The sequence below is a fragment of the Hyla sarda genome, chromosome 4, assembly GCF_029499605.1.
Source record: "Hyla sarda isolate aHylSar1 chromosome 4, aHylSar1.hap1, whole genome shotgun sequence".
Classification (NCBI taxonomy): Eukaryota; Metazoa; Chordata; class Amphibia; order Anura; family Hylidae; genus Hyla; species Hyla sarda.
In genome coordinates this window covers 339,084,531-339,104,215 of record NC_079192.1, presented here as the reverse complement: position 1 = coordinate 339,104,215, position 19,685 = coordinate 339,084,531, and the positions used below count along the sequence as shown (strand labels likewise).

Genomic DNA, 19,685 nt, shown 5'->3' with positions numbered 1-19,685 from the left:
TAAAATGTGCAATTAACTGGTTGTTCATCCTTTCTGTACAACAAGAGGGCTTACTTTTGTTACTTTTAGGATATATATATATATATATATATATATATATATATCACAGTGGGGGAGATAATGAACAACTGGGGTCCCACCTTACAACTTACAGGATCTGCTGCTAACACCTTAAAATGTGTTTACACTGAGAGCTATTTCTACTAACCTGCCCATACACATGAACATTCAGCACAGCCTAAGGTTCATGTTTCGTCTATGGGGAGGGGAAAGATAAGCTGCATCCAGAGAGCTCTGGCAGTGGCTTATCTCTTACAGAACAATAGAGTCGGGAGGGTGAAAATCCAACATACCCTTCTCCCGATTTAGCAACTGTCGGTGGAGATTCAGGAGGCTACCTCACACCTTAGACAGTTAGCAGAACCCCTTTGGCCAACTTTAGTCTAAGGTGTATAGGACCCTTAAACTCGGCATAGACATGCTGGTTGAAAATCTGGCACATCTTTAGGTGGTCTGTATGCAATAGTTGGCTTAGTCTTATGTCAAAAATGTGCATCAAAAAGAGGCACAAAATATTCTAAAAAGTGTCTAAAATGTGGTTCAAGTTATGTGTATGACTACTTTAAAGGGGTACTCCCGTGGAAAACTTTTTTTTTTTATCAACTGGTGCCAGAAAGTTAAACAGATTTGTAAATCACTTCTATTAAAAAAAATCTTAATCCTTCCAGTACTTTTAAGGGGCTGTATACTAAAGAGAAATCCCAAAAAGAAATGCATTTCCTCTGATGTCATGACCACAGTGCTCTCTGCTGACCTCTGCTGTCCATTTTAGGAACTGTCCAGAACAGCATATGTTTGCTATGGGGATTTTCTCCTGCGCTGGACAGTTCCTAAAATGGACAGCAGAGGTCAGCTGAGGTCAGCAGTCAGCACTGTGGTCATGACATCAGAGGAAATGCATTCCTTTTTTGGATTTCTCTTTAGTATACAGCCCCTAAAAAGTACTGGAAGGATTAAAAATGTTTAAAAGTGATTTACTAATCCGTTTCACTGGCACCAGTTGATTTAAAAAAAAAATTTTTTCCACAGGAGTACCCCTTTAAGTTCAGACACAATGCATGTAGCTCATCAGCTGTTTTCTGCCACAAAAAAAACTATGATGTACTAGGGGTACCCGTATTACAATCACTTGGCACTTGGGCCAAAAAAGAACCAATGGTAGTTCACATTAAACCATGCTACCACAGGGTCATATCTTCTTCTGCCTTTTTTTTCCTTGTAATATTATGCATGGCTCTATACCAGCTATTGTATTTTGGACAAGCAAAATGATATAAGCCTTTACTAGTATTATTTTTAAGGTGGTTGTTTTTTTTCTTTTTTTTTATCTATTTAGTACTCTTCATGGTAATGATATTTCTACAGTTCCCGAAGGATCATTTAATGACCTGACTTCATTATCACATCTGTAAGTACATTATCTCACATATAAGCACTATGAATGATAGCTTGCATAAAGCATCTATGATAGCATTTCTAGTGTTGTTTGCATGCAAGTATTTGTTTATGTGGACACTAGATCAACCAGCAGTTTGCCTGTTCCTTTATTACAATGTAAATGAACTCAAAGGAATCCAGCTCATTTAGGAGAATAGTATTCAGGATGAAATGTGCATGTTTTATGTGCTAGTCTGCTGCACAGAAGAAAAAAATCACTAATGTTTATTTCTGCTTTCTGTTTGGTTTTCCTCTTTGTTTCCACTGCAGTGTTTCTTAGATATAAATGAAGAGCACTGCTTTAATTGATAACATTTTGATGCTTTAACGACTGACCTTTCTGGAAGGACCAATTCTCTTGCCATCAGTAAAATAACATGCCAGAATTAAGCTTTTTATGAAGAACTGAATTTAGATTTTAGTACAATGAACACATAAATACACTTAAAACATTTGATTATATGTGTTAATAAAAACCAAGTAGCTAATTTCTAGCTTTTTCTAGTGACTGATGCGTCAAGATAATAATGCTATCATGGATTACACAGTCACCTCATCTATTCAGCATTGTCTACAGTTTATTTTGCCCACAAGCTGTCACGCCCCCTCCCATAGGCTTGCATTGAGGGGCGGAGTGTGACGTCCCACGGGGGCGGTGGCGTGACGTCACACGCCGTCTGCCCTGTGGTCGCCGGTAATCAGACTGATTATAAATGGGGTGCCGCATGCAAGATCACGGGGGTCCCCAGCTGTGGGACTCCCGCGATCAGGCATCTTATCCCCTATCCTTTGGATAGGGGATAAGATGTCTAAGCACCGGAGAACCCCTTTAACATAGGTAAATTTCCATGACCAATAATACTGGTATACAAGGAGTAAATATATACCACCACACAATAACTGGATAATACCACCATACTGTACTGAATAAAACCACTATACACAGACCAGTATACTATAAAGGATCTGTATACAAAATAAGTGATTATATACAGGACCATATGGCGGTAGATATCAGCTGTACACAGGATGTGTAGACCATATAAGTGATTACAGTTACATTTTGGGACTCACAATTATGTATTTTTTGATCAGATGCGTCCTCTTTCCTTTTCTTCTCCATCCGGATAAGACCGCCATGTGGATCTCTTAACATCTGCAGGACAAACATGTCAGACTCTGCATTTGTCCAGTGCCCTCCCCTCCTCTACACAATCGTTCCATCTATAGGCCCACAAACTGCAATAATGCCCTCCTTGGTGTCCTGCACAGTAAAAGGGCAGGTAGGTAGGTAGTCAGATAAATAGGTAACTAGGTAGGTAGATCAGGAAGCCCGATATGTAGGTAGGAGACAAGCCAGGTAGGCAGAGGGTTAGCTAGGTAGTTAGGCAGCCATGTAGGAAGGCCAGGTATGTACATAGTTAGGTAGCTGGGTATGTAGGTAGTTAGATAGCCTGGTATGTAGGTAAGTAGTTAGGCATCCAGGTATAAAGTTAGGTAGCCCCCCTTCCCCGTAAGTATAGGCAGCAGAGTTAACCCCCCTTCCCTAAAGGTATAGGCAGCAGAGTTAGCCCCCCACCCTTCCCCATAGGTATGGGCAGCAGACTTAACCCCCCTTCCTCATAGGTATAGGCAGCAGAGTTAACCCCCCTTTCTTCTTAGGTATAGGCAGCAGAGTCCCACCCCCTTTCCCGATAGGTATAGGCAGAGTTACCCCCCTTTCCCCAGAGGTATAGGCAGTTACCCCCCACTTTCCCCATAGGTATAGGCAGAGTTACCCCCCTGCTGCGTGGGGGCGGAGGTCACGTCTCCTCTGTGTAAGCTGCAGATGCGGCTCAGACAGAGGGGACGCCTTCTCCTGTATGTGCGTGTATCGTACATACAGGAGAAGGCAGCGCTTTCTGTGATGAGTGTCCCGGAACCTCAGTAGTGGTGGCGATGGGCCCTTAACCCAGCCGGGCTCTCGGACGATGTCTGGTCCTGATCGGACCGGATGGTCAGTCTGCCCCTGGGCAGTTTAAAAACCACAAACAGTTAACTCTGGCATAGCGGGTATGGCACTCTGGATTACCTTTACTAACAGTTCCTTCTAGCGGTTAATGGATTTGGGGTGCTTATACATTAGCTATATTTGAAAACACTATCTGCATAAAAAAGAATAAAACGTAGCACTTACCAAATTGTCTTTTGTTGTTCATCCAATAATTATAGCAAATCCATGCTGGTTTGAGAACAAACAAACTTGGCTAGGATGCTGGGATAGCTAGTGACAGAGGCTACAGACTGTTTCATGTGCTGCACTCACTACCTCTCACGGCATTCTAGTCAAGTTTAGTCTGTAACATGCATGGATTTGCAAAGAAAATGGATGAAATGGGAATTGGTGTGAGCTACGTTTTATTCTTTCTTATGAAGATACAGAAGAGTTAGGTAATAATTAGGCTTTTTTTTTCTTACAGGAGCATCAACATATTTCTCTTCGGTGCCCATATTTGCTACAGTGAGAAAATTGCAGCCACACTGGTAGTCACCCAAGAATTATGGCCCTATTAGCAGGTTTAATAGATCATAGTTGGCTGGACATCTCACTGTAATTGGGGTTATGCGACCAACAATAATGAAAGTGAAGGGTCACATAGTATGAGCCAACGATTGTTTGTCCGGCCCTTCTTGTAAGATAGTGGTGGCATGTAAAGGCTCCATGAGATTGGTACTTGTATTGTTCTGTAATTGACTCCTCTAAAAGGGCCCTTAGATGCGGAGAAGTAAAGTGATGGGTAACAACTAATGAGCTGACTAATGAGCTAACATTCATTGGCTGATCTTTTTGCTTTATGATGCTATACAATCCAGCTATTATTTGTGCAGACCTGCCCATTAATTTATCTCCTTTTACCCGTTACCTATCACGTAATCTCCTGAGCTACCACAATGTCTGTCTGGTAACATACAAAATACAAAAACCTTTAAATTTTTATTTCATTTAGAAATTAATGGAGACGTAAACATCATATAACTAAACATGAATACCAGATAAGGAATGAAAACTATTTGCAAATTTATTAATTGTTTTAGGGGGATTTTAACAGTGCACTGCTGTAAATTGTTCAAAAGCAGAGACACCACCATTTAAATTCACTTTCTACTTTGACACTAGGTAATAAGGAGGGTGGCATTTTAACGTGGCATTCGGGGAGGGAAAGAAACGTTTCTAATTGTGGGGTGTCCGACTGCTAAGGCCCCCACAATCTTCAGTACAGGACAGTAGGACATTTTGTACTGTGTATTCAATAATAGAAAAGCATTATCTGCATACTAATAATGTGTACTGGCCTTTCATTCCCTTATTACATTACTTTACCTAGAATAAAATGACATTTTCCTTCTTTCCTAAAGTAACTTCTGGGAGCCTAATTGTATTTCATATGGTATCATGGGTAATACTGTTTTTTATATTTCAGGGCCCTGGGAACCAACCCTTTGTACTGTGACTGCAACTTGCGCTGGTTGTCGGAATGGGTAAAAGCAGGTTATAAAGAGCCTGGTATAGCGCGGTGTAGCGGGCCTGAGGAAATGACAGACCGACTTCTGCTAACTACTCCAACACAGAAATTCCAGTGTAAAGGTAACATTCCACTTCTTACTGATATCAATAGCAGGTCAAGGTGTTGTCTCTTATCAGGATAGGGGATAAAAAGATGACTTGCGGGGGTCCAACCATTGGAAACCCCACCATTTCCAAGAATATGGGAACAATGGTCAGCTCACCAGCAGTAAGACTCCCAGCAATCAGCTTATTATTCCCTATCCTGTGAATAGAGAGGGGATAATATCTTGAGGCAGGAATATCTCTTTTAAGTGGAGTATATACTGATTATAGACTAACCCTTTGAGTCAGGGTTGACGCAAAAGTTTGTTAGGGGTAGACTAATACTGTATTATAAGTATATATTTAACATGTATTTGTGTTACTCCCTCATATATACCACTTTACCTGTAATAATTTAGATGGCCCAGAATGATTCATTAGAATATGCTTCACAATACTTAGAGCTTAATGTGGTAGAAAGACTTTAAAGACCATCAACCTGCCACATTCTTCTCTTTTACTATATAGCACATTTATTGCGAACTCTTTTTGCCTGTAAAGTATGCCTTACAGCTAATGTTTCTGCTTTCATATTCCAATGTAACCCGCCTTGGTTTATGAGGATTCATTTATTAATTACCCCGGTGCCCACTGAGTGAGGTTTGACGATGACATATGAAATAAGAGGCATGCACATGGCGTTTCAATGATGTAGCTGACATTCTCTTCCTATGGAGTTAGAAGTCGGCATTCTTAATACTGCACGTCAGAAGACACAGGTGAACCTTCTGTAGCGGAAAGTGCTTCCCGAGAAATGGTTGCCTGTACATGGAAATCTTGTCCAGCGTGCTTTCTGACATGCACCATAAATCACTATTCATATCGACTCATTTAGTTGTTTGCCTAAGAGAAAATTGCAATTACTTCATTTATATTTTATGATCTCCAAGTCCATAGCCAGCAGAGGAAATTAAAATTGTGTCTGTAGAAAGTGCATCTCTGTGGAATTAACACTTAAGAACCTATTTTAACACATAACAGCTCTGACATCCCATCCCGACAAAGAGCCTGCTTTACGCAGCAGATACCAAGATACAAAGGTTGTAATGAAGCAATAATAAAACTCACATAAATCAGACAGCGCCTTTCTATTACTTTTATAGGCTTCATTATTTTAGGTATGTGGTTTATTATTATTAAGCTGTAGATGTACAGTCAACAGGTCTCTCTAAGAATATCCTGATATTTATTATAGTTTAACTAGGCTTTATTGCTATGTAACTTTTTCCTCATTAGTATTGCAAGTGTACATCACTGACTTAATAGTGTTATATAAAAAACTCTATAAAGCAAAGCGTTGCAGTGCTTTTTTATTATCAAGGGGGGAAATGCTGCTTATCTTAATGGAATACATAAAAAGGCATTTCGGAATGATTTTACAAACAGAAAGCCAGTGGCCTGAAAGCTTGGTTGATAACCAAACGTCCATTTGACTCTATGATCTAAAAAATAGCCTAAAATAAAAGACATACGGATGAATGGATGGACAATGGTTCAGTGCATCCACGGCTATGCATACATGCATGACCAAACACAATTGATCCAAGAGAGTCTCTTGGGCTTCTTTTATCCTATAAGAAGACATGAAGGAGGTCAGTGGAGCTGTGACATTGTAGACACACCGGTGTTGTTTTAATGTGATTGCAGATAAAGACTTAGAATATATAATCATTCAGGTCATGCTTCTTCACCTCACTGCCCCGGGAAATTGCTATTGATCTGTTGTCTGCAGTGCCGTGTTACCTGAATCATGTAGTCCAACAGCTTAATGGGCTTAGAATTAGAATTCAACAGCAGACATGTAGTTAACGGAAACATCGACTGCTTGCTTTCGGCATAAAAAAAATCATCAATTCAATATTTCCTAATTTTATATTGAATTACAATAAACTTTTGGGATGCATCATAATGTTAAGAATCACTTTGTTGACCAAATAGATTATTTCACATTTGCTTTAGAGAAAGAAAAAAAAAATCCCCTGATATTCTCAAGGTATATTCCGTACTGCTTTCATGAATTTTTATAACACTATATTCACAAGTACGCAATAGAAGAAAGGCAAATCCTTGGCACTGCTGTAGTCTCTAAGTTGGTGTCCCACTCTTATAGCGTGCGGTAGTATGTACTACTGATGTGTAGTGTCCTGCATATTGGCGGTGCTCACGTGTACAAGTAGGATAATAAATTCCAAGTGCAAGATTAGAAGACCGTATTCGCGCAAAAGTGCACTTCCTCAGGCCCCCTCAGGGGGCCTGAGGAAGCGCACTTTTGCGCGAATACGGTCCGTTGCCCTACCCCCCACGTCACAGCACCTGTCCGCTCTCCCTTATCGCTCCGGTACCTGATGTACGCTTGAATAAAGACAAGACGTTTTAACTGCATTATCCTTGGTGAGTGCTCCGTTCTTCTAATCTTGCACTTGGACTATATTCACAAGGTTGACTCCTGTAATATAGACTATTGTTTCATCGGAATATTGTCAGGAAGCTCAAACATGACAATAACTGTGGTTGTCACCCTTCCTAAATTGTTAAAGCCGCGCCTATCAGCAGGTTTTTTATGGTATAAAGTAAGAGGATGGCTGTATAGGGCTTTGGATCCATACATACCTGTTATTATTTGATTGACCTCTCTAGCACCGTGATATCAGAATTCAAATGATATGCAAATTAGGCTTTGGAGCCCACTGGGTGTTTTCCTCGGATGGTAGAGCCCTGCAAATTCCAGCCCCTTCACCAGTTAGTTGCTTTCTTCCGTGCATTGGTCACCTCCTCTACCCCCTGATTGACAGCCAGTAGGCTGTACTGTAATCCCAATCTCTCCCCTGTAATGTATGCCAGAAAGTTAAACAGATTTGTAAATTACTTCTATTAAAAAAATCTTAATCCTTCCAGTACTTATTAGCTGCAGAATACTACAGAGGAAATTATTTTCTTTTTGGAACACAAGTGCTCTCTGCTGAATGACGAGCACAGTGCTCTCTGCTGACATCTCTGTCCATTTTAAGAACTGTCCAGAGTAGGAGAAAATCCCCATAGCAAACATATGCTGCTCTGGACAGTTCCTAAAATGGACAGAGATGTCAGCAGAGAGCACTGTGTTCTGAAAAGAAAATAATTTCCCCTGTAGTATTCAGCAGCTAATACGTACTGGAAGGATTAAGATTTTTTAATAGAAGTAATTAACAAATCTGTTTAACTTTCTGGCACCAGTTGATTTAAAAAAAAAGTTTTCCACCAGAGTACCCATTTAAAGGGGTACTCCACTGGAAAAAATGTAAATCAATTGGTACCAGAAAGTTCAACAGATTTGTAAATTACTTCTTTTTAAAAATCTTAATCCTTCCAGTACTTATCAGCTGCTGTATGCTCCACAGGAAGTTCTTTTATTTTGTAATTACTTTTCTGTCTGACCACAGTGCTCTCTGCTGACACCTCTGTCCAATTTAGGAAATGTCCAGAGCAGGATAGGTTTGCTATGGAGTTTTTCTTGTACTCTGGCAGTTCCTAAAACGGACAGAGGTGTCAGCAGAGAGCACTGTGGTCAGATAGAAAGGAAATATAAAAAGAAAAGAACTTCCTGTGGAGTATACAACAGCTGATAAGTCCTGGATGGATTAAGATGTTTAAATAGAAGTAAATTACAAATCTGTTTGACTCTCTGGGACCAATTGGAATGTTTTCCAGTGGAGTACCCCTTTAAAGGCCTACATTCCTCATTTCTTAATTTAGCTTTTCCTATGCATGTTTATGCTTTTAACATATTTAAAAAATATTGTCCTGAAGTTAAAGTAAGTGGCAATAAAAAATGTTAACAACTCAATGCTTAATTCTAGATAGAAAAGCCTTAAATTTAGGATAACCGTCTTTGTGTTATTAGAGCAGTTATCGTCTGGGGGGTGTCATAAGTGATTAAGGTATAACGTAACAAATGACATAAAAAGTCTGTTTACAACTTGGCAGCCGATGACACTGAACTGTATATAATACCGGTTATTTCAACATCTAAAAGATGTAAAAGTTGATTTGATATTCAACACTGCGTAGATTGTTTGGCACCAGAATCCGCAATTCATAACCTGCCAAACATTCAGATTGACCCTGAACAATATTTTAGACAGTTCAGCTTCATTAAATTAAAGGGGAACTCCGGTGGAAACAAGTAGAAAACAAATGCTTTCAAATCAACTGGTGCCAGAAAGTTAAACAGATTTGTAAATTACTTCTATTAAAAAATCTTGATCCTTCCAGTACTTATTAGCTGCTGTATAAAACAGAGACATTTGTGAATTTCTTTTCTGTCTGACAACAGAGGGGTCCGTGTCAGGAACTGTCCAGATTAGAATAATATCCCCATAGAAAACCTCTACTGCTCTGGACAGTTCCTGACACGTACAGAGGTGTCAGCAGAGAGCACTACTGTTCGGCTGGAAAAAACTCCAGAAATTTCTCTGTAGTATATCTGTAGTATACAGCAGCTGATAAGTACTAGAAGGGTTAAGATTTTTAAATAGAAGTAATTTACAAATCGGTTTAACTTTCTTGCACCAGTTGATTTAAAAAAAAAAAAAAAAAAAAAAAACATTTCACCAGAGTTCCCCTTTAATTTCTGAACTTCAGGAATGGGCCTGTATTTATTCTACGTCATTTATATATTGCGGCTCACATTTCAAGTATTGTCTATGCGGCTTTTTTAAACATGTGTTCACGATTAAAGAAAATATTAATTGGTTTTTCCTAGGTGGAAATTTACAACAAGTATTTTAAAGCCTTTGTTCCAACTTGAAATATCAGAGCTAATAAAAAGCATGTGTACTGTGTATCTCATAATCTGCTCTGTAATTTTACAATGGGGAAGTAAGGAAAGGTCAATGATTATTAGGCGGCAGTTCTTGCGCTGACATGACTAAAGACGGCTTTTAGGAGATCGCCTATCAATGTGCTTTGTGTACGGTATTGGACTAAAAACATCCTCGTGGATCTTAGCCAGTTTGCCAACTTTAATCAGAACATATCAAAGATGTATTCTATGTAAAAACTACCACAGACCACTTGCTTTCCTTTCTATGTATATTTCCCCAGCAAGGTAACCACATCAGCTGAGTATCTATTCACTATAGTCTCTATAATATGTCTAGGTGTTTCTTGAACATCAAGTATTATAATTGCAAGATCAGTTGTCTTGTACCTTACTGCATTGTAGAGCGATACTGCACTTTTCAGTCCCACACCAAACAGTATACACTTAAAGGAGTACACCCGTGCCCCAGCGTTTTAAATATTTTGGTCAAAAGGCTCGGGTGTCCGTGATCGTGATATCAGGCCACACCCCTTCCATTCATGTGTATGGGAGAGGCCGTGATGACTGTCACGTCCTCTTCCATAGACATGAATGGAGGGGGTGTGGTGTGATATCATGAGGGGCGTGGCCATGACGTCACAATTACAGCCGTCTGCTCCAAACGTTCTGAACAAAACGTTCAGAACACTGGGGAATGGGACTACCCCTTTAAATATGGACCAAATGTCACTTTAAGAGTATTTTGGGTAACTGAAATGAATGGATCCAGCACAGGTTCATGCTGGTATATGTCAGCATATAGTTTGGACATTTTTTTAATATTACCACACGCATATAGGTAAGTTTCTTATGCAAATCCACCCTTAAACATGATGTTGCATTATGTGGCAGACTAGTAACATACTCCAGGCATTAAATGCTGCTTGAAGTCTTTTGCAGGAGATTTGTACATGAAAATCTTACTGGCTTTTTTTCTCTCTTTGACTTTTTACATTTCAGGTCCAGTAGACATCAACATTGTGTCAAAATGCAACCCCTGTTTTTCTAACCCCTGCAAGAACAATGGGACGTGCACCAGTGACCCCTTGGAATTCTATCGTTGCACTTGCCCCTATGGATTCAAGGTAGTTCATTTTTATGTTCACAATGTGTTTCTTGGATGCCCAAATGAAAATTGATCTGTGTCACGCTGGGCTTGAGCGTTGTCTTCTGATTAAAATGACTGACCTCCCAATCATCTTGAGAAAAATAATATAAATCACAGTGGTGCCGTCTGTAATAAGATGGAAGGAAATTCTCCAATTAGCTTTCAATTTATATCAAATAATTGTGAGTTATAACTCAACACGTATGCTAGTCCTCGCAAAGATCATATCCCTTGTAATATAGATATTGGGTTTATAAGGTCACATGTTTCAGTAAATGGCCATTTGTTATTATTTCTACATCAGTTTTAGCAGTGAACTTTTGCTCATTCTCCTTTTCCTATACTGTCTATATGTACTGAAAGGAATTTACCAGCGAGGTCATGTAAATAAATTTTCCGACGCAGAACCGGGGGAACCCCTTCTGAAACATTTTATGCAAAATAGGCACTGGAAGGTTTTATTCATATGCCAGAATATTGCACATTTTCTTTTTAAAAGAAGTTGACTGCATTTGAGTATTTACATATGGGCAATACTTGGATTAAAAAAGGCAGAAAAAGCAGTACTCACCTGCCCAATCCCCCACTGCTAATTTTCCAATGCTTACCAGGTCATCGCTTTCTCATCCATTTTGACATGCACCAGCGATCAGCACTGTTGCTTTGCGCATTCTTGGGTCCTGTGTTCAGATATAACCGAGGCCAAAATCTGCATGAAGTTTATATGTTCCGTATGTTTGGCAGGGTTTTCCCTAGTTTTGATCTCCTCCCACACTCCAATTACATACCGATAGGTTAATTTGGAATTTTGATAGTGTGTCCTAATGGGAACAGTAACTGATGTAAATTATAATCATCATATAGTTTTGCTCTTGGCCATGAAACTTGTCTTTTGTTTCCATAGACACAGCTTTCTAATCATACTTGTGTGACTGTAACTAGTACTGCAAGTCCCATTGACTTGCACACAACTAAACTGCCATACTACCAGTACCAATAGGCATCTAAGCCTGTATAAAATATGAAGAGAATACTATGTTTCATTTTGCTGAACATGGTGTTACATTCCCACTAATCAAATAATAAGTCCATGTCCTACACATCAGTCATTAATGTTTAAATGGGAACTGTTAAAATTTACTACGTGCCTCTCTGTGCAACAGTACAACAATAAATGACCACATGCTTACCTCCCCCCGTGCTGCAGCGGTTTGTTCTTCTGGCCCCAGGTCAGTCCTATTCTTACTCCTTCCAATGATGTCCTGCTCCCAGCTTAGCCAATCACGGAGCCAAGTAGGAAGCGGAATGTCATCAGAAGGAGAAAGAACAGGAGCAGTTTGGGACTGGAAAATCTTACAGCTTTAGTGCTGGGAAAGCGGGGGAGGTAAGTATGTGGTATTTTATTGTTTTACTGCATGAATAGGCACATAGTAAACTTTTACATTTCTCTGAAAAACCCCTTTAAAGGGGTACTCCGGTGGAAAACAAATCTTTTAAAAATCAATTGGTGCCAGAAAGTTAAACACATTTGTAAATTACTTCTATTTAAAAATCTTAATCCTTCCAGTACTTATCAGCAGCTGTATGCTCCAAAGGAAGTTGTATTTCTACCTGGATTTTTTAGCAGTCTGACCACAGTGCTCTCTGCTGACACCTCTGTCGGTATCAAGAACTGTCCAGAGCAGGAGAGGTTTACTATGGGGATTTGCTTGTACTCAGGACAGTTCCTGACATAGACAGAGGTGTCAGCAGAGAGCACTGTGGTCAGACAGAAAATAACTATACAACTTCCCTTGGAGCATACAGCAGCTGATAAGTACTGGAAGGATTAAGATTTTTAAATAGAAGTCATTTAGCAATGTGTTTAACCTTTTGGCACCAGTTGATTTTTAAAAGATTTGTTTTCCACTGGAGTGCCTCTTTTAAGTCCTGGAAAACCATCCATAGCCTTAGAAGACTAATGTCATCGATAGTTAAGGCAATTTAAAAGAATATTATAATACAACTATTAAATTATATGGAGAAGGGTGTCTGTTTTATTACAGTAAGCAACATCCTAAAACTGGTCTATTAGGTTTGTCACACCAATCTATATCAATATATATGAGCCTTTTATGGCTATTAACATACATTACCTAATTTTGATGCAGATCACCCTACCAGGCATATGTATATAGGCTTTATGCTGCATGCCAGCTTCACTTACATAGACTGTAAGTACCATAGCTAAAAAGAACAGAGCACATTAGTGGCCGTCGTATGTACTATTTATTATAAACTGGATTGGCTCATGATTCATAACCACCAAGATTTGAGGGAAACTACAGTTGTCAGATTTAGATGGGAACCATATGAGGTGTACCATGCTGCTCTTTAAAGGAACCAGGTTAATTAAATAAGAATGTCTTGCTTCCTACTCACCGAGCCGCCCCACACAAGTCTGCCCATATGGAAGCGATTCCAGGCCCTTTATAAATTGTCCGAAATCTGCTCTCTGAGCATTTGTTTTCACTTGTTTGATGTCAGTTTTGGGAAATTCTGCGTAGAGCACTACATCAATGAAGTAAAATAGAAAATACCTAACCTATAGCGTTATGGGATCTCTGGACTTTATTACATCCTGTTGCAGAATTCAATGTAAAGTACTAAGTATATACTGTTGAACCCTTTATTAACCAGGAATGTGTCTCCAGACAATTTCCCATTTTTGTGATCACTTGGATATTAGGTTGTACAATAGAACTGAATTGATGCAGCATCTTGTTAAAATGTATTAACACCAGATAAGACTTTATGGCAATAATTTGCATTAATGAAAGAACAGAGTATGTTTACATGTAACTATTCTGTCACACATGCTTAGGCAAACATGGCCAAGAAATGGCACTGTTACGTTACCAAAAGCTGAAAGTTAGAGGAGGAATAGACAACCTTATAATACATAGATGAATCTGACCCACAGTAATACTGTAAAGACAATGGATCGGAGTTGTTACAATTGGCAAATTGCACTTTCCTGCAGCTGAGATGTATTAATACATACATGTTACTTGTGATGTATCATAATTTACCTTCTTGATCAGAAAACCTCTATTTATTTAATATAGTTTTTGGAGAAAGAAATACATATATTAAGGATTTCAATGTTGCTACTTTTTTACACCTGAATAATTTCTGTACAGGGTATTGTAGTGCAAACATTTACCCCGAAATTTTATTTTTATATTTTATGTTCAAATACTTTCTTTTCACTAGCAAGAAATAACTAAAATGTATGCATAATTCAATAGTTATGTTGGTTTTTTTTTTAGTGCTGTTTGTACAGTTTTTTATTTTTTATTTTATAATCCTATGCATTGTGAAGTGTAACAGCGCCACCTATGGATGATTGATGCTGCACTCAAATTTTAGAAGAGAAGGGAGAACAGTTTCAATAAAATTCTAGTGTATATCTAGTCTATGTTATGCTTTATGATAGCTTGTATATCCATAACCTCTGATCTTGTAATATATTTTTAATTTTTTTTTAACAAGATGTAGCATTTAAAAAAAAAAAAAAAAGGAAGAAAAAATTACAAATGCAAAGATTACCCTTGTGTAAAGGGGAGAACAGATCAGAAATAACATCATCCCCTATGTAGAAGATAACAGAATAAAGAGAGGAACATTATAGGAAGTAAACAGTCTACACAGACAGAAACAGAGTAGAGAGAAGAATGTCTCCTATGTACAGGATAACAAAGTACAGAGACGGACATCTCCTACAGAGAGGAACATTATATGAAGGGGAACATCCAATACACTGAGGGGAATAGAGAAGGTAGAACATCCCCTATGTAGAGGATACCTGTGTATAAAGAAGATCCCCTCCACAGAGAGGAAGGGAAACATCCCAAACAGAGTTTAAAAATGAACGTACATTACACAGAGGGGAACTTAGTAGAGAGAAAAATGTTTCCTATGCAGAGGGAAACATTATAGGAAGGGAAACATCCCATACACTAAGGGGAACAGAGTAGAAAGAAGACAATCTCCTATGGAAACATCCTCTAAACTGAGCTGGGGAATAAGGACATTTAGGAAGAGGGCCCACTCGCAGGTTGAATAGGTCCCCTAAAGCGTAAAACAAAGAGAGAGAAAGAGGAGAGAGCACCACAAGGAGGATTTTTTTGAAGCGTATGACCAGTCCAAGCTGCTGGATCTGCATTGTATAAAGATGATCTAAAGCTCTGTCTGCCTTGATGTAGTTATTGTGAACCATACCCCCCAGTGCAATAAATCTCAATATGGTGCTGATCACATAATATCATCAGTGAATTGCAGCTAGTAATAGAGTTGTATAGGCATCATTTATAAAACGTATTGTGATCATATCATCTCATGGTTTTTCATGTAGAATGTTTAAATGTTTGGTATGGATTTCTTGTATGTAAGGTATCACTAGGTGTGTGTTAAGCAAAATAGAAACCTTATCAAACGGAAACTATCTAAACAACATAGCATTACAGGTTATACATAGAAGGCTAGATAATGTGATTATACTGGATCTGTACTATTTGTAACTTAATTAGACTGCATCCAGTATATGCAGGGAAGATACATACACTATAGGAAAAGATAAGTGACAATATGTCTTGCAAAATGTATACCGAGAATTGATAATTAAATTTTATACCCAACCACATGACATCTGGACTTTGTCTCAGTCTTTGAAACTTCATCCTCTTCATCTCCTACAGTGAATGAGTCACAGACTTCAGTACATGTCTAAGCTTTGAGATTCGCATTGTTCTAATAAGTTGTCATGATCTGGTTGTAGACCTCCACTTCTGACCATTTAGAACTTCTAATGCTGCAGCTTACCTTATGGAAAATTTGGTATGGCCTCCTGTGAGGGCTTCTAAAATATATATGTATTCAGAGAAATGGCTTAAGTACATTCTTAATGTAATCTATGCACTACCACAGCTTGCTGGCCAGCATGTTCTGCAGAGAGCCAACAAGTTAAAACAGAAGCTGCCCCAAACTGCTAAGAATTTCTTTGGCACATAGCCTTACCCAAACACATGTGCCAACACTGGAATCTGAGTAACAGTCCCAAGCATTTGCCAACGGGTATCTGATTTACTCTGCTGATTTTGTTATGTTACTTTGCATTAAGCTCCTTGTATTCGGAATGAATGGCAATTTAGATAAACATGTGAAAAACAATATCCCAGACAATGAAATCCACCCATGGCTTAGAAAAAAAAAAGAACATGCATCATGGCTTTTCATCCTATTGTGTTATAGTTCTGTTTGTAAAGCAGCTTCATATATAACTTGTTCTAGATTTTTTTTCAAATTGTGTATTCATTTGCAGAAACAAATCTGTTACAATGGCTTCAGTTGTAATACATGTGGCTAATCTTCACTGACAGTATGTTAATAAAAAATGTAAATAATAAAATGTAAATAGTAATTAGATTATTTCAAATTTAACTAAATCCTGCCATTCATGCTTCTGTCTACCGCTAAGCTGGCTGTAAAAATTCAATTTGCGTTGGCAGACCTTGAGGATTCAGCAGGATTTCATGTCTATGGCATCTGCCAAACAGAAACAACAAAGAACACATGAACTAGACAGTTCGGGCTCTAGGCTAGGTTGACAGCTGCCTCTCTTGCAGACTCCATTATTTTTGGAAGAAAAAGTAACACACAAAACAGTGCTATTTTTTTCAGTGTAATGATGGACACCATGACAGAACCCTATGTCCATCAAACACCAATGTCATGTGATAGATATGGCACTGTCATCATTTTCGGTTTTCTGTTCCTATGAACAGAAAACCAGAAATGCAAACACAACCTAGTATTTTCTGTCTCATCACTTCATTCATACAAGGCACACTTTAAGCTGAGCTATACAATCATAAGGGCATCTTACATGCAGCGTTACCGGATGTAGCTATCACGTGCGTTCTTTAATTGCCAGCAATACCTAGAATCAACACTCTAAGAGGTGGCAAGTCCAGGTGGAATTATTAGTGAATTCAAAGCGCAAGCCGCAACTGCCAATGCTGGCAATTCACTGATAATTGTGGGTGGCATCTGGACTTGCCACTGCTTAACCCCTTAAGGACCAGGCCATTTTATACCTTAAGGACCGGAGCGTTTTTTGCAATTCTGACCACTGTCACTTTAAACATTAATAACTCTGGAATGCTTTTAGTTATCATTCTGATTCCGAGATTGTTTTTTCGTGACATATTCTACTTTAACTTAGTGGTAAAATTTTATGGTAACTTGCATCCTTTCTTGGTGAAAAATCCCAAAATTTGATGAAAAAAATGAAAATTTTGCATTTTTCTAACTTTGAAGCTCTCTGCTTGTAAGGAAAATGGATATTCAAAATATATTTTTTTTGGGTTCACATATACAATATGTCTACTTTATGTTTGCATCATAAAATTTATGAGTTTTTACTTTTGGAAGACACCATAGGGCTTCAAAGTTCAGTAGCAATTTTGAAATTTTTCACAAAATTTTCAAACTCACTATTTTTCAGGGACCAGTTCAGTTTTGAAGTGGATTTGAAGGGTCTTCATATTAGAAATACCCCATAAAAGACCCCATTATAAAAACTACACCCCCTAAAGTATTCAAAAAAACATTCAGTAAGTGTATTAACCCTTTAGGTGTTTCACAGGAATAGCAGCAAAGTGAAGGAGAAAATTCAAAATCTTCATTTTTTACACTCGCATGTTCTTGTAGACCCAATTTTTGAATTTTTATAAGGGGTAAAAAGGAGAAAATTTTTACTTGTATTTGAAACCCAATTTCTCTCGAGTAAGCACATACCTCATATGTCTATGTTAATTGTTCGGCGGGCGCAGTAGAGGGCTCAGAAGGGAAGGAGCGACAAATGGTTTTTGGGGGGCATGCCGCATTTAGGAAGCCCCTATGGTGCCAGGACAGCAAAAAAAAAACACATGGCATACCATTTTGGAAACTAGACCCCTCAGGGAACGTAACAAGGGGTAAAGTGAACCTTAATATCCTACAGGTGATTCACAACTTTTGCATATGTAAAAAAAATATATATTTTTTTTACCTAAAATGCTTGGTTTCCCAAAAATTTTACATTTTTAAAAAGGGTAATAGCAGAAAATACCCCCCAAAATTTGAAGCCCAATTTCTCCCGATACAGAAAACACCTCGCATGGGGGTGAAAAGTGCTCTGCTGGTGCACTACAGGTCTCAGAAGAGAAGGAGTCACATTTGGCTTTTTGAAAGCAAATTTTGCTCTGGGGGCATGCCGCATTTAGGAAGCCCCTATGGTGCCAGAACAGCAAAAAAAAAACACATGGCATACCATTTTGGAAACTAGACCCCTCGGGGAACGTAACAAGGGGTAATGTGAACCTTAATACCCTACAGGTGTTTCACGACTTTTGCATATGTAAAAAAATATATATTTTTTTTACCTAAAATGCTTGGTTTCCCAAAATTTTTACAATTTTAAAAAGGGTTATAGCAGAAAATACCCCCCAAAATTTGAAGCCCAATTTCTCCCGATTCAGAAAACACCCCATATGGGTGTGAAAAGTGCTCTGCTGGCGCACTACAGGTCTCAGAAAAGAAGGAGTCACATTTGGCTTTTTGAAAGCGAATTTTGCTCTGGGGGCATGCCGCATTTAGGAAGCCCCTATGGTGCCAGGACAGCAAAAAAAAAACACATGGCATACCATTTTGGAAACTAGACCCCTCGGGGAACGTAACAAGGGGTAATTTGAACCTTAATACCCTACAGGTGTTTCACGACTTTTGCATATGTAAAAAAATATATATTTTTTTTACCTAAAATGCTTGTTTTCCCAAAAATTTTACATTTTTTAAAAGGGTAATAGCAGAAAATACCCCCCAAAATTTGAAGCCCAATTTCTCCCGAGTACGGCGATACCCCATATGTGGCCCTAAACTGTTGCCTTGAAATACGACAGCGCTCCAAAGTGAGAGCGCCATACGCATTTGAGGCCTAAATTAGGGATTGCATAGGGGTGGACATAGGGGAATTCTACGCCAGTGATTCCCAAACAGGGTGCCTCCAGCTGTTGTAAAACTCCCAGCATGCCTGGACAGTCAACGGCTATCTGGCAATACTGGGAGTAGTTGTTTTGCAACAGCTGGAGGCTCCGTTTTGGAAACAGTGGCGTACCAGACGTTTTTCATTTTTATTGGGGAGGGGAGGGGGGCTGTGTAGGGGTATGTGTATACGTAGTGTTTTTTACTTTTTATTTTATTTTGTGGTAGTGTAGTGTAGTGTTTTTAGGGTACAGTCACACGGGCGGGGGGTTCACAGTAGTTTCTCGCTGGCAGTTTGAGCTACGGCAGAAAATTTGACGCAGCTCAAACTTGCAGCCGGATACTTACTGTAATCCTCCGCCCATGTGAGTGTACCCTGTACGTTCACATTGGGGGGGACATCCAGCTGTTGCAAAACTACAACTCCCAGCATGTACGGTCTATCAGTGCATGCTGGGAGTTGTAGTTTTGCAACCGCTGGAGGCTCCGTTTTGGAAACAGTGGCGTACCAGACGTTTTTCATTTTT

At 38.9% G+C, this 19,685-nt stretch overlaps 1 protein-coding gene across 2 annotated transcripts in view; it reads left to right on the top strand.

Moving 5' to 3' along the window:
- The window catches only part of SLIT3 (slit guidance ligand 3), a 574,817-nt gene that overhangs the window by 506,191 nt on the left and 48,941 nt on the right, over window positions 1–19,685 (top strand). For both annotated transcript variants that reach the window (XM_056516502.1, XM_056516503.1), the window contains 3 exons: window positions 1,397–1,468; window positions 4,959–5,122; window positions 10,947–11,071. In XM_056516502.1, the coding sequence (XP_056372477.1) occupies window positions 1,397–1,468; window positions 4,959–5,122; window positions 10,947–11,071 (361 nt within the window). The remainder of the gene's footprint in view (window positions 1–1,396; window positions 1,469–4,958; window positions 5,123–10,946; window positions 11,072–19,685) is intronic.